General features: G+C 32.3%; 1 protein-coding gene across 2 annotated transcripts in view; it reads right to left on the bottom strand.

The window, feature by feature from the left end:
* Positions 1-2,219: 2,219 nt before the first annotated feature.
* Positions 2,220-24,064, bottom strand: part of LOC114125664 (uncharacterized) — a 51,463-nt gene continuing 29,618 nt past the window's right edge. Inside the window, exons 1-14 of one of the 2 annotated variants that reach the window (XM_027989430.2) lie at positions 11,515-11,627; positions 8,642-8,823; positions 7,375-7,544; positions 7,057-7,162; positions 5,738-5,838; positions 5,507-5,668; positions 5,281-5,374; positions 5,045-5,194; positions 4,822-4,923; positions 4,623-4,738; positions 4,344-4,551; positions 3,962-4,176; positions 3,676-3,884; positions 2,220-3,057 (exon numbers count right to left, since the gene is read on the bottom strand). In XM_027989430.2, the coding sequence (XP_027845231.1) occupies positions 2,874-3,057; positions 3,676-3,884; positions 3,962-4,176; positions 4,344-4,551; positions 4,623-4,738; positions 4,822-4,923; positions 5,045-5,194; positions 5,281-5,374; positions 5,507-5,668; positions 5,738-5,838; positions 7,057-7,162; positions 7,375-7,544; positions 8,642-8,823; positions 11,515-11,543 (2,028 nt within the window). In that variant the 5' untranslated portion in view covers positions 11,544-11,627 and the 3' untranslated portion in view covers positions 2,220-2,873. Of the gene's footprint in view, positions 3,058-3,675; positions 3,885-3,961; positions 4,177-4,343; positions 4,552-4,622; positions 4,739-4,821; positions 4,924-5,044; positions 5,195-5,280; positions 5,375-5,506; positions 5,669-5,737; positions 5,839-7,056; positions 7,163-7,374; positions 7,545-8,641; positions 8,824-11,514; positions 11,628-24,064 lie in introns of those variants that run through there. The other variant, XM_027989429.2, reaches the window with a different exon arrangement.

The raw sequence follows: 24,064 nt of genomic DNA on the forward strand, positions 1-24,064 counted from the left end.
TATATATTATTAAAATAAATTAAACACACGATATTATAACAAGTCTTATTATTCATATTTAATTATTATAGTAGTACTCACATACTTTTATATGATATATTATCGTTATTAACTTTATTGAGTCAACATCCTTTTACCGTAAAACGGCATGAATACACTCTCGTGGTAAACATTGGCAGTAACTTAAAATGTTTTTAAGTATTTAGAAAATGTCGTTGCGTATAGTAAAATTTATAATACAGGTATGTAAAAACTTAAAGTTCTCACGAATATTGTTATTGAATTATAGCAAAATACCTAACTATAACATCGTTATTCTTCGTTCAAATAATTCTGGCGTTTAAATTTGAATTCAAAACTGTAATGTTTTATTAACCCGCTTTATTACATTTACACTTCTCTGCAAATATTCTGATTATATTGTACATTAAACATATTTTAGTTTTTTTCCATTTATAAAAACCAATAAAATCGTATCAACATCGATAAAATACCAATTACCAATACGGCGCCATTTGGAGGAAGTATCTTATAAAATTAACAGTAACAATTTCAATTAATTACAATTCGGGTGGCAGAACACCTAGAGGTACCGTTTCCCCGACATAGCTCTATTACTATTTCGAATCACGAAGTCTACCAAGAAAGTTAAACTGCATTATCGCTATTCCTCGAAACACGCTAACAATATCTTCTGTGGTTATTCAAAAAACATGTATACAGAGCGATCGAAATAGTAATAATAATTCTTCAACCAATAAAACACACTAATATACACATGGTCTGTTCAAAAAAAATTAAACGGTCTCCAAACAACAAAAAACATTCTCCTCACTAAATTATTTTTATGTTTTAATAGATAATTTTCTATAAATAACTTTGACCTAGGTACTTCGGAAGGCATTAAAAGAAATGCTTAACGGTGATAATCAATTTATCTGTAAAAGCTCTTTAATTGAAATAAAACTAACCACTAATACACCAAATGCTCACAAGCTAATCAATAAATTTTTATAAGACAGTATAGTTGAGTATACCTACCATACATTTCAAATTAAATAACAAAGAGCGTTTTTAAAAGCTTACCATAATGTTATTAGTACTATTATGTAGGTACATTATATATTTTCTCTAATAATGTGAACCTAATGACGTTTATTTTTATTCTCTGGTAAAATTTACTATTGTAAATACAATTTTTAAATAAAAATTGTCTTTATTTTTTAATAAAAACCGTAAATTAAATTTTTTAATAAAAGTGTTAATTTTACTGTTACTTACTAACTCACTTTTTTATTTGTATGACGTCCATAGAGTACCTAGTTAATTCAAGTTTTAAATGTAATATCCATTTAGTAAATATTAAAACTATTTACTATTGGCTTTAAATATTAGACATGAATTATAGGCTTATAGCTATTTTAATTGCAGATAACACATACATTTTCATAAAACATACCAATTTGATATAGTGAATAAGTATATAGATTGTATATTTCATAAGTTGTTAGCTCCTATTTAAGAAGCGTATAGAATCTAAACTTTATATATCTCTTTAAAATAGTTTATTTTATTGGTATTTTGTCTTTTAAATTTTGAGGTTGTATTTTTCAATTTTACTCAGACAAAAAATGTTTATTAATTATTTTTGTAGATTTTCGATAATATATCAGGAATTACTTTTTATTCTTAGGATCTTTGCTTTTACCCACAATCAACAATTTTGGGTCTCTGCCTGCTAAAAAAGTACTCAATGCCTAACATGCATTAATATACATATAATTCATGTCTTAGTATAAATTATATCAATGTATATTTAAATTATTAAATAGTATGTAGATGATTTCTTTTGTTCTCATAAAATAAAATATAACTATACGACATATAGATACATGGAATATCCAATATATTATATTTATTTTGGCAGTAGTAAACATAAAATAATCGAAGTAATAATTTCATTAAATATTCAAATGCATCATATTCAATATAGCAACATGAATATTTAATATATATATATAATATAAAAAAAATTAAATAAAACATTTTAATTGTATGTTTTTTTTTCAATAATAGAAATTTTATATTGTATTACAATAAAAACAAATATGACTTTATACAGGCCAGTCAAAAATTACAGAAACTGTAGTTAGAAATTATTATTGCTTACAAAAACTATCAAATTACAAAAAAAAAAAATATATATATATATATTAACAAAATTAACATTTTTTGTACCTCTTAAATGGTAATAAATAAGAACAAAAAAAATTTAAAATAAATACAATATTTATAGTTAAAAAAAAATGTATAATTCATACACTATAAAATAAAATAACGGTGAATAGTGATTCAATTAAAATTAATAAAGCATTTTTAAAGTAAAAATTAAAAATGTGATTATCTAAGTAGTAACGAAAAATCTGTGCGAACAGAATAACAAAATTTCATCTCAGAGGTATTAGTGACAAAAAATTCTGTATGTTCGAACTCAATAAAACAATAATTATACAATAATTTTTAAAAATTAAAAAAATAGGTAATTAAAGTCTTAAAATAATTTTTATGCAACATTTAAAAACATTATTACGATGTAGTACAAAAAATCAAAACAATGCGACATATAAATACGTGTAACACATCTCACACCGCTTTTCCCGAAATCCGATCAAAATAGGTACAAGCACCAAATTTTAGCGTTAGGAAATGAGTTCGGGGTATTATCGAGTTGAAAAACGAGTCTCTAAGTTTAATATTTATAACGAGATAAAAAATATTATAATGTCTAAAATGACACAGCCATATTTATGTTTTTATAAAACGATTAATAATTAAAAATGTTAATCGCTCACAGCCATTAACGGTTTAGGTATTCACTTTGGTTTTCGGATGAAACGCAATACTAGATAACCTAACAATCTGAACACGATAAGGAAGCCGAACAGTATCATTGTGTTCAGCCATAATGGGAACGATGCACCTTGTGCGTTTACAATGTCCAACGCTGGTATAAAAGTAGAGTTTTCACACGCCTCATACTTGGATTGTTTTGCACACCTGTATGAACAACATAATACGTTAGTATATAACACGAAAAAGGTTAAGTAGATGTAAAATATAGGTACTATAGCTAGTTATAGTGAATATATATTGTGGTAAAACAAGTAGGTATACAGTGGTTTCAAAGAGAACCAAAACTGGCCTTATATATTATAATATTTTGCTTATCACTAGTTATATATTTTAATATATTTTATTATATACCTAATTAGATACAATTAATTATCTAAGTATAGATAAATATTACAAATGCTAAATGCTGATATTTTAAATACAAACGACGTCAATTTTGTATATTTCAATAATTATCGATAAATAAAGTGTAGCTAAAGATCATTTTTATTTTTAACAAATGTTGTGAAATAGAACATTATAGAACGTTTTAATCTGAGTCGATATTATTGATCAAATCAATTTTTCAGAACTCTTATGCTAGGTAGTAGGTACTACTTCGAAAAAAATTGGAAACAATTTAAATCCCATTGTGAACCATTAAAGTAAATTCCTTCGCCCCCCGGCGTGATGTGGATTTCAGCGCCATTGCATGAGTATCGAATAAGACTAGAGTATTATCAGTTATATAGAGTTAAACGCATATACATGGTTGGTACTTACATGATTGGATCCCCGTCGCTAAATTCGACGATTTGCATATTTTGATAGGCGTAATGTACCATACTGAGATACTGCATCCACTGTAACCAGCTAGGAATATTTGTCGCCAAGTAGCCGCCAAAAAGTTGTGTGGCCAGTGTGTACAAGGCGCTGATTGTAATTGAGACCTGCATGTCCATGCAAAACGCTCCTACGAAAAATCCGACGCTCTGTTGACGGAAAAGGCATTTTTGTTAGTACCTTATCAGATAAATCGCACCATGAAATGTATTCTAATCGAATTTACCTGAGCGACGATGGTGTTTAATAGTAGAAACATTAATAGGGTGAAGAATGTACTAAAACTATGCATGCCGAGCATCGGGTAGGAGATCAGATGATAGACAGCTGGCAAGGTGATTGTCAACGGCAGTTCGCCGACCATTTTGGCCAGATAATACGCGCTCAAACGATACGCTCCACTCTGGCGCTCTTTATTAATAACTTCTCTTTCGGGAGGGACTGTATAAACAATAAAATAACAATTATTGATGAATGTTTAAATAGGTGTATTATATATTTATATAATAATATAGCCATATATGTATTATATGATGTACATATTATAATTCTGTAGTGTCTCGTCGTTTCGCACGAGTATTGTAATAATATATTGTGTAGGTACTTACAAGACGACAGTGTACCAAAATGAGCAAAAAGCATCCAATAAGTAGTGGAAAAGAACATCCACCCCTGAATGTTATGCAACGATTCTTCTGTACGAGGTAATTGAAACCACAACAGACCAGCTAATAAACCGAGCGCAATGGTTTGCACCCAGTTCAGAGTGCTCAACATTTGAGGGCGCGCTTCTTGGAAGTTTCTCTGACTCAAAACCTAAACAACAAAGTACCATATAAATCCTGAGTCTTATTATATTCATAGTATTTTTAATGATATGTAATTACTTTGAACTGTGTCCAAAAGCTGGTGGGCCATTGCCAAGTAAAGTCTTCGTCAGACGTAGAAGTTGAAGAATGGCTCTGGCTGTCGGGCCATAAAGTTCTCGCCTCGTCTTCGTGAACTACAGTAAAAGCAAAAATTAAACAATGTCGATCACGTAAGCATGCTTGCTAGTTACTTTACAAAACTAAATTTTGTACACACCTCTAATAGTAGTATAACATTTTTCATTGCTGTCTGTAGACGAGTCGCTGAATGCTGTACAAATATGACCATTGGTAGCGTTCATGGGCCATTGATAGTTATCTGTACACAAGAAAACGATTTGATGTCATTAGATATAGAATATTAGTTGTTTAGCGTTTACAGATTTATTCATTTAAGACAATGTACAGTGATTTTTTACAATAAATAATAATAATTATACCATTGCTATGATTGTGACGATAGTTGTTTAGGTACTTGTCACACGTGCAGTTCAAATGTAACAATTCTTGTTGATAATAATCGTCTTGGGCTTGTTGTGCGGCGGTTATTATCTTTTGTTTCATTTCTTCCGTGCCTTTTACTTGTTCCACTATAAACAAATTATATCACAGTCTTAGTAAAATATAACTTCAACAGACTGTAAATAATGAAGGCGCTATGTTTAATAAAACTTACGAATGAAGTCGGCAGGATTGTAATGTGGGGCTATCGTCATTCCAATGTTACTAAAGAAATTTACTACTTTATTGATGTCACCAAAGTATGCAGTCTATATATAAAACATAACAATAGTCTTAAATTGCAATATATATATATTATAAAGGAAATTTTTATGTAGCATAACGCAATACATAAAATAAAAACATTTTTAATGTTGTTTTTTATTTTTAATATACCGTACCTGTCCATTACAGATCAAAAGTAGTTGGTCAAACATATGAAATATTTGCGACGACGGTTGGTGTACAGTAACTACAATAGTTTTTCCTTCTTTTTCGGCGTATTTCTTTAGCGACAACATCAGTTTGTAAGCCGAATGAGAGTCTAATCCAGTCGTGGGTTCCTATAACAGCGAGAGCCAATTAGTTTAACACGAATTAGTAAATTTTCAACTAGTAAATCTTATACTCACATCTAACAGCATTAGAGCGGGATTGGTTAAGAGTTCGCAAGCGATGTTTGCTCGTTTCTTTTCACCCCCAGACAAACCACGCTTCATGTAGTCCCCGATAACTAGAATCAAACAAAGAACACATTTGAGATTAGTTAAATGTTAATTCATATACTTATTAGAAGGCTTAAAAAAACATGTGCATACATATTTTAATTGTATAAGCTTAATTAGTTAATATTTTAGAATATTATTCAATAGCAGAGTTAGTTTTATTGTTGAACATGGTTTAACATAATATACCTACGTACGTTGTAAGTAATGGAAAAAAAATAATAAAAAATATTTGGTGGGTAAATAATAACAATAAGGAAACATGCGATCTAATATTACTATTGCACCAGCGTTATTATATTATTATATTATAGTCTTTGCCTGTTGCAGCACTGCTCCAGCACTCGGCATATAGAGACATAATTTAATATCATAATATCTTATACCAATATAACATAATACTACGAATCACAAGGTACGGTAATTTATTGACGGTGAATTATTCATTTTACAAGAAAACGGTAAACTGAATAATATGATTTCGAAGAAAACATCTAAACTCTGTACAGATAAGAGTTGCATACATTTTCGAGAACGTATACAATATTATATTAATATATGACTTTAAAAACAAAAGGCGCGGTATTACTATCAAGTTTACCGTCTTACGACTTTCCAAAACTGTTATTACACACACACACACACACACATACACTCGAAAAACTAAAACAACAGACGTGCGTGTGATTTCAATTACAAAACGTTGGAGATGTTCGTTTCTTGTTTTGGAAAACATTGTTTACGACGTCGAGTACACGGCATGATAATATATTACAGTGTTACACGTATATAATATATCTATATACATTTTAAAATAAAGGTATAGATAATGCACGGCCATCATGCACACACACTTATACATATAGTGTAATACTAAGGGTAACCTTGGCTAACCTTTATGATAGATTAGCGTATATAATACTCATATACATATTTGTTATTCGCTTTTTTTGTATTTTTGATGCGGTTTTATTTCTCTCGATCGGTTATGCAACCGCATAGCTATACAGAGCCGAACAAAGCACACTCGTTCAGTAGTCCCCATGCGTGTGTGTGTGTGTGTGTGTGCCTTGCAAACACACACACATATACATATATGTATCATTTCCAACGATTATTCTAATCTAATTTATTATATCGATCTATTATAATATATAATATGAGCGCGCGCACCGCTGTTAATCGGAACTCTGTGCCCATATAATAATATATACGGATTTACATACTTGTATCTTGACAGTTGTTCAGATCGAGCACGTCTATGATGTGATCGACGTACTGCATTTTCTGACTGTGAGATAACGAATCGGGAAGTCTCAGCAGTGCCGCGTACTGCGATCGCGAACATGAAAATAAAACGAGACTTTATAACATTGGTTATTATACTTATTATACGCATAATATTATGATATTATAATAATATAGCACGACTACGGCGTTATCATTATTATTATAATAATTATCGCCGCCATAAAAATGTCATATTATTGATAAATATAATATATGCGAGTCCAAATATTGCGTTTTATGTGCGTTTGCCATACCTCGAGCGTTTGTCTCATTGTCAAGTCCGGGAAGAAGATGTCTTGTTGTAATACGTAACAGATGCGCCGCTTACACCGCTTGTTGAGACGTTCGCGATTCAGATGTATGCACCCCGAATCCAACTTTGTCCGACCCGATAAACAGTTTAACAAAGTTGTTTTACCACATCCTACGAAACATACAAAACGATCAAATTGAAATTATTGTTAAAATTATTATTCAATACTATTATTTTACCTAATATACTATTAATACATTCACCTATATAGTATAATATATTATATATAAATATAAGTAATATTTTGATAAAATTCTGGTTTCCTACGGTTGAATATCGTTAAAAACATCTGATTACGTCTAATAGATATTTATCCTAACGTGAAAACAATTTAATTATCAACTATTATTATACATTATGTTATCATAATGAAAAAAATACGTGTTATTTTTGTGAAATATTCAACTATATTATTATAGCATACAATAGCAATAATGATTAATTTCCATAATCTGTCATTTTTACCTATGTTAATAATGGAATATAGAAATGGATTATATTATTACACAAATTATTGGATTCGTTAGTAGTTAGTTGCATGTGGACCCAAGCCATGAAACTTAAACCAAGTAATGGTTATATAAGAATTTTGATCAAATATTTAAAACTATAAAACCACATAATTAATTTTATGATAAAATGTATAAATTTGTACATTTTGTAGATCAGTCAATATAATAATTATTGTACTGTTATTTTTCGATTTAAGACCTTATTTTAGCGACAAATTTTATGCGATCGTATTGGTTAGGGTATTGGACTTAATTTCTTTTTGTTATGGCATAGCATTATAAACAAAATTGGTATCGAATATACTTCAACAGGTAGGGAAGTAAAATCTTTAAGATCAACTGATGTTTATTGCTTTTATATTATAGGATACTGATTTATAAGAATGGTTGGAACTTGCAATTGAAAGCTCTAAAGTTAAAACAGTTACTCTCCTGAGGTAAATACATTCAAGAAAGCTTATTTTTTTTATCATTTGTTGGTTTAAAAATATTTAATAATTTTATAGTCACTAACAGTACTTATATTTTTTATAATGTAAATTTATGTATTATATTTTTATGGTTTAGACACTTTTTAAACTTTAATTAGTACCTATTTAATTTAAAAATATGTATAACATCGTATCGTATCGATGTAGCTATTTTATATATTTATATATAGCTTATAACTAAATGTATATGTGGTATCAAACTCACCCGAAGGTCCCATTACGGCCAGCACTTGTCCTGGTTTCACGACTCCGCTGATGTTCTTCAGCACGTGTCTCTTGTCGTCTAGCGTCACCGTCAGGTTGCTGAAAGTCAGCTCGATCGGCCGGTGTGCTGGCAACGGATGCATACATCCTGGAGGTTCTTGCACGTTCACCCCGTTTTCCAACCTGTAACAGTATTTATAATTTATAATCATCGTTATAACACAATATAATTATTATATTACAGTTGTACTATGCAATTGTTTCAAACGGTACGAATTTAAGCATTGCTGCGACGTAGTGCGTAATATTTTTTTTATATATATTTTTATTAAATTTCACTGTTTTTTCGACCGACCACGGTTAATTTCGATTATTTGATCAAGAGACAAAAATGTTATTACAATAAGTTCACCGACCCACGTAATGTATATAACGCTGCAGCAGATGTCAACGAACCAGCTATATATATTTACCAGACGAAAACATCGCACGCAAATATATTATGTGTGTGTGTGTGTGTATGGACCGATTTTGATTCGACATTGCGAATTTTCGGGTCTCGCAATCATTTAGCATTAGTTAACACCGATTAAAAAACCATACGCAATTTCATTTATTCCCGAATTACTACTATTATTGTTATTATTGTTATTTATTATTCAGCTCGCGTGATGTATTATACGAGTGCAGCAAATGCGCAGCAGCAGTATTTTGTTTTCTCCGTTATACAGCCATCTAGCCATGCGTACTACATTAAATTCATATATATATATATAAATAATAATGTATACGCCACCGACTTGACGATAAATACACTTATTGTTATTATTCATCGCATATATTTTGTCCGTCTGCAGTGATTTTGCGATGTAAAAAGCAGATCGAGCTGCGATTTACAATATTTATTATAATGCCTACTTCCCATCATCTTGTCGGACGCGCACAACAACATTTATAACGTAACGGCATAGTGTATACCTACTGCAGCGCGAGAGTCGATATTATAATGTATCGTATAATGAGATATAGCTTCACAATTACCTTATCCGATTTCAATATACGCTTTTAAATTTCTGAAATATGTTATACGCGCCAGAACTGCTGCATATAGTAGTTATAATGTTATGAGCGCGATGGCGCTAACCCATTCCGCTGATACGGCGAAAACAATAATAAGGCGATAAGAACCGAAGATTCATTATGAATCATAGTGATATTATTATGTATTATGAGTATGTATTTTTTAAACGAGTAATCTGTCTCTCGAATGATTCTGCGTTACGTTTATCGCTGTATATATACAATATACCTAGACGGTTTCTTTTGAAATGTTGCGTTTAACTCCGATATACCGTATTTCAGCATTACAGTCGGATCTATGAAAAACATTTATTTGTATTATAAAATAACCTAACTACACTTATCGAGTTTTTATTTGTGATTACAACATAGTATTATAAGTTGTCGGTAATTAAATCTAAAAAAATTAAATTGCTATAAACGCCGTATACAGCAAATTATTAGACCGCGTAGGCTTAATCTGCAGATATTAAAATATAACTGTATGTAGCAGATGTCTATCGCGTTGAGCATAATATACATTTTATTGTGACAGATTTCTAAGATCAATGTGTCTCTCGTAATATCATAATATATTAAGTTGTTATAATATTGTGTGTTTGTGTTTTTCGAAATACATATTTTACAACGCGTCCTTTGATGTATAAAAAACATCGTTTCAACACCGCATTTATTTGCGCAGTATAGCATATAGTTGCAGTAATTTACCAACGAAGACGACTATTATAGCTAGTATTTTGTAAAAAAAAAAAACTCGACATATTTAAATATCAATTAATATGTATAGTGTATATACATCATGTACCGTATATAGTATAACGTTAAATAGTGCATTAAAACATGCATTCCTCAACTATGCACAATCTGACTGTTTACTATTATTATAGTCCACGGTCGCAGCTACATATATAATGCATATAAAAATGTATTGATTGCAATCATAACGGCTAGGCAAGCGTATACGAGTCCAAGTATAATTATTATATCATGTATGCGTTTTAATCGTTTTCCGTTTTATTATTATTATTTTTTTTCTAGTTGGCAAGCGTCACACGAAGTCAATAACTTATATGCACTGACGGTTGCAATATATATACATATATACACGCTTCTTTAAGCCATATTAAAGATATATAATAATAATATATTAATAAACGACCGTGAGTTCTACACCACTTTCTATTTCTCTTCGTTTCAGATGACCTGCTGACAAGACCGGTTAAACTTCATCGGGACGTATAGCTGGTACGCGCTGCACTATAGGTATATAATATATACACTGCACGAGTATAATAAAATAATAATAACATAATATCTCGCATAGTTGATAAAAAAAAAAAATTTAAACTGAAGATCGATTTAATTTAACTTTATAATTATAATGCATAAAAAATAAATAATATATATCCGGAGCCAGAGGTACTACCTATAATATTATAATAAATGCGTTGGTTTAGAAGAGGTCAAAGTTTACCTGAAGAAAGCTCATGATAATAATATTATACTTAAGGTTTGCCATTTAATATTGCAACACACTTTCTATAACTGTGTGAATACGATTTTTCTTTAAATATCTTTAAATACCTTAACCTTAAATACGAATACCCTACAATACTGACAAAAAATTATTTTTAGACTACATAAATACATATAGGTAAGTATGAAATTTACTGATATAATAGAGATTGGAAATATATGTAAATTCCGAACAAACGACTGTATGAATTGTACTACTTGATGATAACAATAATTGACAAGTAAAAAAAAAAAAAAAAATTAAAAAAATCAACTTACAAACAATCCGCGAGAAGTTTCTTGATCATTTTATATCGCGAGCGCTGCAAGGTGTTCTAACCGCGAACAGCGAACGCACTGTATTAAAATAGTGTAGTACGTGAGTGGTGTGTGCCCGTTAAAATGCGATAGGAGGAAAAAAATATTTCAAAACTATTTAGTCATTGGTCCACTGATAAAAGACCATCAGCAACACTTGGGCGGATGTAGGCCGTGCGAACTGTATTATTATTATTAAATGTTTATATACGTTTTATCGACTACCCGTGTAGTCGACTGGCCGGTATTATATTTTTGCTAACCATCGAATTTTTTTTTCTTATATATATATATCATAACGTTTTTGATAAATCCGTTTTGGAGTTTGCAAATATGTGTGTGTAAGTATGTGTGTGAATATATCGCGATTGAGTCTGGGCGCGGGGACATTCCGTTCGGACCGTGAGAGCTGCTATTGTTTGTCATGGCAAAAAAAATACAATTTCCGGAAAACGAGACGGAGATAAAAATATATAGTTCGATAAAAATGAATAATTATATTATATAGGTGCATATAGCCACCGCGGTCAATTCTATTTCTCTGTTTTTTATTCATGATAATCTACGCGATTTTCACGAGAAACGTTTTAATCGGTCAACGTCCTTTACATAAAATTATTTTATATAGATGGAAAATCGCAATTTTTTGTTGCAATAATTGATAACGAGTATGTAGTTTTTTTTTAATTCTACTGTTTTAAATTCACTGCAAATCCTGAAACTCGTATTACTACGTAAGATAATATTATATACTTGTAGCGGAACTTTCTACAATTTATATAAATGTTATATGTAAAGAAATCAAACAGTGTAGTGCAAGAACTTTATTTATAACTTCTCCTATAAGACCAAGCTGCATATAATAAAGTCATTGAATATATAATTATAATAAAAGAATAAAACTTAAAATTTAAACGAAACGTAAACAAACAATAATACCTATATTATGTATAAAAACGAAAGTATAATATAATATAGATAGATTATACATATATTTGTGATACAAAAATAATGCATATTATTATATTCATGTATAAGAAACGTAAATTTTAAATTAATTCAATTTCAGAGCTGGTCAGGTTAGTAACTAACTACATTTAAACCGACCTGCATTATTCAATACTTCGATATGATGCCCTCTATATAATATAAGATTGCATTTCGTGCACAGACGACTCGGTTTTTTTTTTTGTATTCTTAAAGAAAAACTAGTCAGTAAAAGTGTTGCAGACGGTTCAACGACCTCTAAATGTTCAAATGAATATGTACGGTTCGGAAAACGATTTTGGTACTTATGCACACACACAGTTAATATTATAATATATTATATCCGTTCGTATATAGGTATATAGTAAATATAATTATTCCGCAATAACGACAAAATCGCAATTCTAACGAACCGTAAAACGTAGTTACAAATATTATGCAAAATAATATTTATATATAAACGAACGTGTGTGGACTTAACAATCCGCTGCAATTAAAAACGCGAAACGGCTTACTATATATATTATTATATCGTACACTACTGCAGCTTAGTGATGAGCTTTGCGCGGACGAGATTCAGTGAATTCGCTACCGAGACGATTAATGTCGTTTATAATGTTATAATATTATTATTACTTACGAGCAAACGTTTGTCGTGTCGATTTAAATTTCTATAACGGAGTCCGAAAATGTCGACAATAATAAAACGAGCACGTCAGTGGCGATCTCGAGCCCGCGATCGTTTGTACGTCATCGTAATATTGTTATAATAATAATAATATGGTCGTGAGGCGAAAACCCGTAGGTCCAAAAACACGGTTTACAAATACACGCGAGTATAGTGCCTAGGTAACCGATAAGTACCTATATAACTAGGTAAGCGCGCGTGAGCGTGCGGCGTGCGCGTACCAGTCGTGTCCGCGTTTATCTGCATAAAAAAAAGCGCGATCAATGACCTCTATTTATAATATATATATTATATATGTATTTATTTGTTTAATAATAAACGCGCGCGCGTCGACGTCGTCGTCGTCGTCGTCGTCGTCTATAAGTCGGCGGCACTCTTACCGAATATATTATAACGCCAAAGTTCATCGAGAAAAGAAAGAAGAAAAAATAGTAATAAAAAAAAAAAAAAAAAAATCGCGATTCCCGCTGCGCAGCGTCGTCAAAACACACGATGTTTGCGACTTATGTGTACAATAAAATATCGACAGAAATTCCGCCAGAGGCACGCCGCCGTATACTTATTTATGTGTCATAAATATAATTATAACGTGCACGCGAGTCAAACATTATACAGTAATTACGCGTAGTTATAATAATAATGAAATTATGAAAATCCGTTCGGGTAAACGACTCGCGATATTCAGTGGCGGGGCATCGCGGCCGGAGTGGTATTTTTTATTTCATTTATTATTGTTACAGATCATATTATTATTATATTATATTTTGTCGTCGTCGTCGTCGTCGTCGTATTATATACAGGTGAAATCGGACGGGGGAGACCGAGCGGGGAAACGCGCCGCCGCCGCCGTTGCCGTTCACTAGGGCAATGGGTCCGGAATGCGGAGCAGCGCACGACGATTTATAATACACCTATAACACCATGCAACGTATATTTATAATACTGGTGTGTACGCGTATCCTCGGCTGAAATGAAATGAAAAAAAAAAACCGCACAACAAAACGCGCGAGTGGTTATAATATAGACGAATGCGGAGCGAGCGAGAGAGAGAAAAAATAAATAATATGTATAATAATAAAAAAAAAACAATAATAATAAAGGTGTGCGATGATAATATTATAATAATATAATCGTTGTGCGCCGGGCAAGTAGGTCGCTCGGTAAATATTTTCGCGGCGAAGGAGAGGACAGTGTAATATTATTATCGTATATACATATACGCATTATGCACGTATATAGCAGCGAAGAGGGGTGGGATTGATAAGTCGCGGAGGGGGTAGTGGAATGGGGGGGGGCGACTGGGAAATGTCTGGGCGGCGGAGGAGAGGGCGACGAGGAGGAAAAGGTGGCGGCGACGATCATAATCGGTCAGTGACTCCCGGGCGGCGACGTGACGAGACGCGCGCGGAGGGATGTGAACGCGGGGCGCGGGGAAGGGGAGGACCGCAGGTCGGCCGCGCTCACACCAGATTTCCTTGTGCTGTATCCGCGCGAGTGCCATCACCTCCTCCACCGATATACCTAACTAACACGTATAGGTATATATGTATATAGTGTACCTACACTCCACCCACCTAATATAATACAATATTATTATCATATATGTGTTATATTATTATTATTACGACGATGGCGAGCGTTAACAAAATATACCGTAACCGGCAGTGGTTGTAACGCGGTGTGTTATTAAAAACAGTAATAATAATATAAATAAAAAAATATAATATACTCGTTTGTGTGTGTGTTGGTCGCCACTTGTCGGGGGCCTCTTTTGTTCGAATTATTATACAGTACGCCTCTATACACGCCGTATACCTATAATATACATCTAATAATATTGCTGTCGGTGTTTTGGCAGACCGTTATTATATTATATTATTGCACAATCGCGGGCGCCCCGCACAATTATATTAAGTAGGTATCGCGATATTATAATTACGATATTATTCGGCAACGGCTGCAACAATGCCCTCTCCCCACCACCTTCCACCCACCGACCCACTGTGGGTCTCGCCGGCGTCGTCGCGTATATATTTAATAATAATATAACATCGCGTAGACACACTACTACTACTCGGGGTCAACGGCCGACGACGGATCCGGCCGACGACGAGCGCGTCTTGTCACCGTTTTCGCCGGTGTACATACATAGTACCTAATCGACGACGAGTCCCTTCCCCTCCCGACACCTGGACGCGGCGGTGATGTGCGAGTACGGACCGCAAGAAGATCGCAACGCCGAGATCCTATGATGTATGTATACGATACTGCGGATTGGCGGACGGGTCGGCGGCGGACGGATGACAAGGACGCCGCGCGATTTTCCGGGCGCTGCAAGGACGGACACACGCGACCGGGACGAGCCCATTGTGTGTGTGTGTTACGCGGGTGGTGGGACGGGTGGCGGTGGTTTTATAGGCGAAGCGGCGGTGGCAGCGGCGGTTACACACGAATCTGGGACATAGTTCAACGACCGGCTAACCGCGGCGGAACAACAACCGGGCTATATATTACACTATTGTTATTATTATTATTATTATTATGCACATATACGTCTTGTCGGTTTTGTTTTTACCTTTTTCACCTCGTCGCAACACACTCGCGAGTACAGTAATAATTATATTCCAAACGTCTTGGTTTCGATAAAACAATATGCGTGCAGATTCTGTATTCCCAATGAGATATAATATAATTTATTGCCCGCGTTTTACGTCTGTATATAGTGTGCCAATCACCCCTGACTCGTCGCGGACGGCAGAGCGATTATCCCGTGAAAATCTGCAGAGTTAATCTTTCGCGGACGAGACGCGCGAGATCGAGGAAATGCCCTCGCCGCCGCGGAGAAAACTTCGACGAGAAACGCGAGGAGAGACAAGGACGACGACGACGACGACGCTCGCGAGTTTAGTCAGCTGACGGGGGCGACCGTTGCATCACGGAAACGCGACGGGGCGGTGGGGTTCACCGGGCGGCGCGGCGCGGCGCTAGTGAAAGTTACCAGTGTGGCGACCCGGCGGCGGCCGGCCAACGACCTCTCCTCTCCACGAAATCGACCGTAACGGTGTGTGTATAATATAATATGTGTGGCAGTGTCCTCCACCTTATTATAATAATGATATATATATATTTTATATAATTATTAATAATATATTTTCACGTGCACTAACGCATGTGTGATAATCTACATGATATAGGTATACGTTATTACTTTTTACGTACGCGTACGGACGACGGACACTGCAGTCGGGTAGCAGCGGGGAAATCGCTACACATAGTATAGTGTAATTTTTTTTTTTTATCGTCGAGACAGCCGACCCCACCGTCTCGGTCTTAAAAATAATGATAATAATAATATTAACGATGGAGAATAAATATAAAATCGATATGGTATTATTATTATTATTATTATGATATATAGAATTACATGCGTGTGTAGCGGATGAGGCCGTCGACCCCGCGGCGGGACGACGATAATACAACATAGTTACGTAAATTCGTCGGAGTGACGACGCCTTCGCGGCGCGGTGCACAGTTCGCGCGAAAACGCGCGTATATTATAATATACCTAATATATTATTATTATTATTATTATTTACGCGAATGCACATGGACGATGGCGCGCCGCCGTCTTTGGAATACGCGCGCACATGCAAACATCGTTTGATTTATATTTTCGCGAGTTTGAGTGGCGGCGGCCGAGTTATGCACCGGTAAGACGGGGGGAGCGACCCGAAGAAAACGATATAAAAGAAAGAAGACGACGGCGGTGGGGCAGCGGAGAGTATAAGAATCGGGGGGGGGCGGTGGATGTGTGCGATGTGAAGAGACGGAGAGAGAGGTGCGTGCCAAAAAGAAAAAAAACGCTAGGCTCCGGGTTCGTGTACCGATACGACGACAAGACATTGTGTTCCGTGGTAATGTGGCACCGGGCCAGCGCGGCGGATCGCATCGCGCCGAGCGCGTTGTGCCAGATTCGAACGCGCGCGCGAATACGTCCTGTTCCTTGCCCGCGCCGCACTCAGATTTGTTGTTTTCGTCGTCGCGTTATTATTGTTTTTTTTTCTCTCCGTTCGATAATATCGTAATGTCATTATAATATTATGTTTACGACGACTGCCGCGTCCTCGTCGTATCGTTATTGCAGAGACGAACAAAAATATTATCTTGTTTTTTTAATTTAATAGGCAACGACTTACTGACTTACACTAATTATTATTACGTCGTAACAATGTAATATTATGAGCGCTCGACTTGTGGTCGAAGAGAGGGGGAGATTTGGTGGGTCCTGAGTTCGTCTAAACGTACCTCCTCCCCCAATACGATTTTTCGAGTTTCAAGTCGAGTACACAGAACGTATACCTCACGCCAAAATAGAAAATATAGGTATTATAGGTACCTATTATACGCATGTAGTTTATAATATTGTAACGATAAATTTATTATTTGTACGTAATAAGTATGCGTTCAAACGATAATATTAATAACCGATTTGCGTAGACAAACACACGTCCTGTTAGCCTGTATTAGCTTATCATATTGTACACATCGTGATTGGGCGCGATTACTGTAACAGGCAGCAGCACGTCGTAGTATAGTAGTATCATAATTGTATGATGACGCGGAATCGGTGTATTGCACTAGCTAATTGAACACTTGAAATTTGGCACTATAACGGGAATTACGGTAGTGCTTTTAATATTCTCGTTAACTTCACGGACCATGTAAAAACGCGTATAATATTATACATATTATTATAATATAATTTATTATCAAACGAAGTCAATTTCGCGATCGCCGTTACGCTCTTCTGTCGTTTTCCCGTTAAACTGGCATATCGGTTTTTAATTATTATTATGATATTATCATGGTCTGTCGATTATTATTCCAAATCGTGTACTATGTTTTACTAACTTTTAATACATAATATTATTTCATTTTAATCCGGGCGACGTCACATTATAATACAGTTTATGGTTATTATCGAGGGGTTGGTACACAACATATAGGTTGAAATCAAATCAATTTAATTATTATTGAAAAATATCTCCAAATTGTTTCTACAAAAAAAAAAAAACGTTGACACGATATTATATAATGTTAAATTTATATTCTTAATTTATATTACATATAACTGTATAAGTATATATTTTAACTATTACAAAAAAAAAAAATGAAAGTTTAACTTTAGATTCAATCCCGGGTGCTTTTATGATTTGATTGTTGTTATGTACATAATTATACAGAGTGATATTATATTGTATTATCTGCAGATATATCATATTTGTTGTAGTTACAAATGTGAAAATGAAAAAGATAACATTAGGATTAGATTATCTATATCTATATCAATTTTTTGTGAGCGTGCGCTAAGTCATCGACTAATACATACACTCAGACCGAACACAGCTATAATACTACACGACTGTTAATAATTATATACACTTTTTGTATATTATTAGTCATAAATTATGCATAAACTGTAGGTATACAATTTGTTTTTAAAATGTTATAAATTCGATGATAGTGATATATTATATACCTATTATATGCAACAAACCATGGTGGCCAATATTATTTTAGTCGTACATTTCTGCAGTAAATAGCCAGTATGTACTGGTACTATATATATATGTACACGGGATATAAATGAAAGTTGAAAATAATAAAATTGCGTTTTTCCTCAGGAATTTTTAGTTTCTTTCGTATAATATATATTTAATATTATTATAAATCGATGTTGCAATGTTGCCGCATGTTATTATTATTCGCACAGCTGCGGTCGCTGGCCCGACTGCATTTTTCACATAATATTATTAAAACGCATATTCGACGCGCGAATCGTGTCGTAGATAATGATATTATAATATTATAATTATTTTAATTTTTATAATCTATATTTGTGGCCCATACGAACGTTTTCGGTGAGCAGTGTGCAGGATTAAACAATAAATAGAGCGTTGCCCGTCGTTGTCGTCGGAATAATAATTACCGCGTAGACGGTACATAAATAAACTTTTACTAATTGACCTCGCGCATGGCACAGTTCATTATTTAACAATTTAAAACAAAACAAAACTCTATATTATTATTATTGTGTTCAAATCGCGACCGTCGAGGAGCACGCGGTAATATTATAGCCAGGTGCCTAAGTATTACAATCTGAGAAATTTTATACTAATATTTTAAATTTTAAAACAAAACATTTAAAAACAAATGGCTATATTATATCGAGTTCTATGCGTGTAAAGAGGACTTATTTTTTTCAATTCGCACGTATTTGCTTGTATTTTGTATTTAAATAAAAAAACACTACGCACCAGTGTGGTTTATCTAATTCACGTATATGACCTATCTTTATGATTCTACTGAAAAATACATATTACTCATTTTTGCACGCAGCATATATTTTTATATAAATAAAATGCAATCATCGTCAGATGACCATTTATAACAATAATAACTTTATTTAATCTGAGAATTTGACGATTTCATAATAGTTTTACAAATACAATAAAATATATTATTCGTATTTTGTACCTATCTATAGATTTATTGTGTATAACTCAGTACATCTGAAGTTAATTGAACTATACTAAACACTTTCAAATATACATTTACATAAGAAAATAAAAACTTAATATCTATATTATATAATAAAATATGTTATATACCTACACTGAAAATGCAGACATTAGCTGTCAATTCAATTCTTGTATTTATGACCACTGTTTATAATTTTTAAATGTTAAATATTTATAAAACATACTCATAAAATTTTTGACAAATGCATTTTTAGGTGTTTCGACATAACAATCCAATTCAGACTATGAAAACGAAAACTTTTTTCGAGAGAACTATTTCAACTTTCTATTATTTTGTTTCGAAGTAATTTTTGTTTCTGAAAATGTTTTTGTACATAAATATCAAACGTTAAATATAGTTTTTATTATTTACAATTTAATAAAAATTATTTAAAGTTTAAGTGGATAAGTAAAGCATATTTGCAAAGTTCTAACATACACACCACTTTTTGTCATAAATTCTTTAAATATGCTCATAAATAATAGTTTATTAGTGGTTTAGTGTGCGTTATGGATATAAATATAAACAAATATAAGCAACAGTCAAAGTTAAAAAGAAGTTAAGGAACTAATAAAAATTACTATGATAAAAATATTGACAGAAAACGATAGTGTCATGTGTCATACGTGTTAAATTGTTAAAAGTTTACAGAGTGTGTTGTGTTATAGGTGTAATTTTATTCAGTATGATAGCATTCATTTTTATATTACAATACCATTTTTTTTAAAATCAAATTCGTCGATTTAGAACTGCTAAACTTTGATATAATAAGATTAGAACTTAGAAGTATACATCTATGTTTGAATTTTTATGGCTACAATTTTCATATACTTCTAAAAAGAAAATACAAGGTAGTATAAAGTAAGTTATATTATTTATGAGTAAGTAAAAAATACTTTTTATATCGACCAATAAAACTTTGAAAACTTTACCACTATACATAATACATGTATATATTTATGTCTATAGACAAAAGTTTTTATTAATTAATTTATAAAAAGTTTTTATAAGTATTTTCAAATACTTTTACAGCTTTTATTTTTACTACAGAACTCGAAAACTGAAATAAAAGCTATAATTTTGCTTACATTATCATATAAAATCATAAATGAAAAATGTATATATTACTCTATTTCACGCTATTTGATATTTTGATTAGTTAAAAAGAAATCGGAAACTTTTATCTACATAGTAAAGCAAATTATGGTTTTCAAGAATTTGATGATAATTTTTAAGACTATTATTTAAAAGGTTTTTAAATAAAAGTAATGTTTGAGTTTAATGATATATAGGTTATAATAATATAATAATATATTGTTATACTTCATAAATTATTTTAAAATCTGTTCTATAATTTTTGATAATATCAAAAATTTTTCATATTCTAAATTAAAAAAAATTTAAGGATTCGATAAACTCAAAATTTAGTATTAAAATCACATTAAGTTAATTATTATTCTTATAATCTTCCGTAAATCTACAGACGAATCACGAAAGACAAACCAGATCAATTTTAAATAAATTAGCATATCCATTTGAAATACAGTAGTACCTAATACCTATATATACTTAATTTTTGATTCTTAAACTTTGAAGATGATCTCACTTAAATTTAGAGTTTCCGGTTTAGTCTTATAAATGAGTTTAATCAGTATTGAATGTTTTAGAAGTTTTTAATGCCAAATAATATGACAATTTACTAAATATACGAATGCTAATATAATACAAAATTATTAAATTATGTTCATCATATTTAAATAGTATACTAAAGAAAAACCAACCAATATCTCGTGTATATGCTTTTGTATAGTTTTTAGTATAATATAATAAAATAAACAGGATAGGTATATAATACAATATTAAAATTAATAAATTATTAATGAACCTGTATTATATTGTATAATATACACTGCAGAGCGTTATTACTTGTTATAATTTGTATAATACCTATATAGGTATATAAATATGAAGCGTAATTTGAAGCGTATAAAAATTAATATTATAATTGTAATAATTATATTAAGTGATACAACTTAACCTATCTATCGTTTTAAATTTTCAATACTCCAATTGTTTGTAATTAGTACGTAATTAACAATTATAAATAACTATATACCTAATATATTACACATACAATATACTTAATTTTAGATAATAAATATTTCTGTTATACGCAGTGTTTATTCAGTTACTTACATAATATGTACAGTATGTACTGTATATTATATATAATACAAAAAAATAATAAATAATACACGTTAACCCTGATGAAACATATTGTAAGAAAAATAAAAATATAAAGATATACGAGAAAACGTTCTGCGGAAAATGAGTCAACAACGTCTTTTAACGGCATTCACAATATCTATAACAATCTCATAATAATAATATACAATTACTTGAATTACTACAATGAAACTTATATTTATACATGGTGTAGCAGTATCCTAGTCAAGATGTATCTTAATATAATAAAACGATCGATACACGAAGAAAACGAATAAAGTATACCATTATAGCATAGCCCACGAGTAACCTCGTAAGTAATATTCGCACCTTCACACATACTTAATAATATATTATTATATAAAGTAGGCCATAATATATTTTTATATTATTTTAGTAAACACAAGTCGTTAAAGTGTACCTATATTATATAAAATCTTATCGTAGCGTTAATATTATCCAAAAGATAGAAGAATATAATAAAGCTGATATTAATATAATGATTAAGATGATAAAAATATTTTATTATTATGAGTGTTTTTCTAGTGTTTTTTTGCTTTTATAGAGAGCGAAATCGCATTCTGATGTCTCCACTCTCTACCGAGGAGCAGTTTATAGTAAATACGTCATATACACTATACGTCATATAACTATATAAGTACTAAACTTAAGTTTATTTCTAATAAATCATATACGAATGTTACTCGAATATATAACACATTAATACAAAATGTATCGTACATATATAATATATTGTCATTGTAAGCACAATAATATTACAAACAAATATTTATTTTGAGTTATATCATGGTATATACATTAAATTTAATAAATTATACTATAATGTACTATGTTATATTATATAGTCACAATATTCAAAAATGTAGTATACCTACAGATGCTATTATTATTGACTACCTACGTAAAATACCGCGAAGTATATAATTATATATTATACAGACACGAAAGATATCCAATTTTTTCTTTATAATTTAAGTATACGTCATTTTGGTTTTTTTTTAAATATTTAGGTTACCGATAATCAGGTAAGTATTACTCATAATTCAGGCATCAAATATACTATAGGAAGAGAAACTAATACATCGTGGGTCTGAATGAGTCTCAGTGCAATGTCTAACAACTTAAATTAATGATATATACTTATAGTGATATGATAATTACATGCCTATAATATCACGTCTAAATAAAAAACGTATTCGGTCACGTGTAGAAACAGCATCATTATATTATATTTATATTATTTTATTCTGGATAATATAAGGCTTAAAAGACCACCAAATACTATATTTTCAAGTCATAACCGTAAAGAAATACGATGGTAACGTATTTATAATTTTTTTTTTGACAAAATAGTGGACGCCTTTTTTCCATTCTTTATGGGTAAAATATAATAGCGCTGTGTACGAAATGGACTTGCGACGAAATAAATGATGCGTGTGCATCGGACGACGGTGTATAATAAAACAGATAAATGAACGTATATTATATATATATATGTATAAGAATACGCGCTTGAGTAGGTGGACCGGGCGGATTGATGTTGTCAGCAGCGGTTGTCGGTCGTTCGGTTCGACGGTGGGAGGGAAGGAGGGTACACCCAGCGGCGGCCAGTCCCGCGCCACTCGACGAGCGGTGGGAAGGCGGAGCGCGAAAGCGATACAGTGACCTTGACCCACATCGCCGACGGGCCCTTCGTGTGCCGGTGCTGCCGCCACCGCACTACCATGCGTGAGGCCGCGGCGGCGGACGTTCAACTCGGCCGGCACTCGGCGATATATGCGCACGCGCGTCATCGTTTTTCACACACCGTCCGCGTTCGTCTTCTATAAAATATACCTATTAGGTACTACTGTACTACTAATAATAATATGTCGATGTATAGGTTGTTATTATTCTTTTACCTGCATTTCCCCCGTGTCATACGAATATTTACAGTATATTATATTATGTCGCGTTACCTATTTTAAGCGCCCTAAATTATCAAAATTTATTTCCGCGTTAGAATTA

This window comes from Aphis gossypii, chromosome 3, assembly GCF_020184175.1.
Source record: "Aphis gossypii isolate Hap1 chromosome 3, ASM2018417v2, whole genome shotgun sequence".
Lineage (NCBI taxonomy): Eukaryota > Metazoa > Arthropoda > Insecta > Hemiptera > Aphididae > Aphis > Aphis gossypii.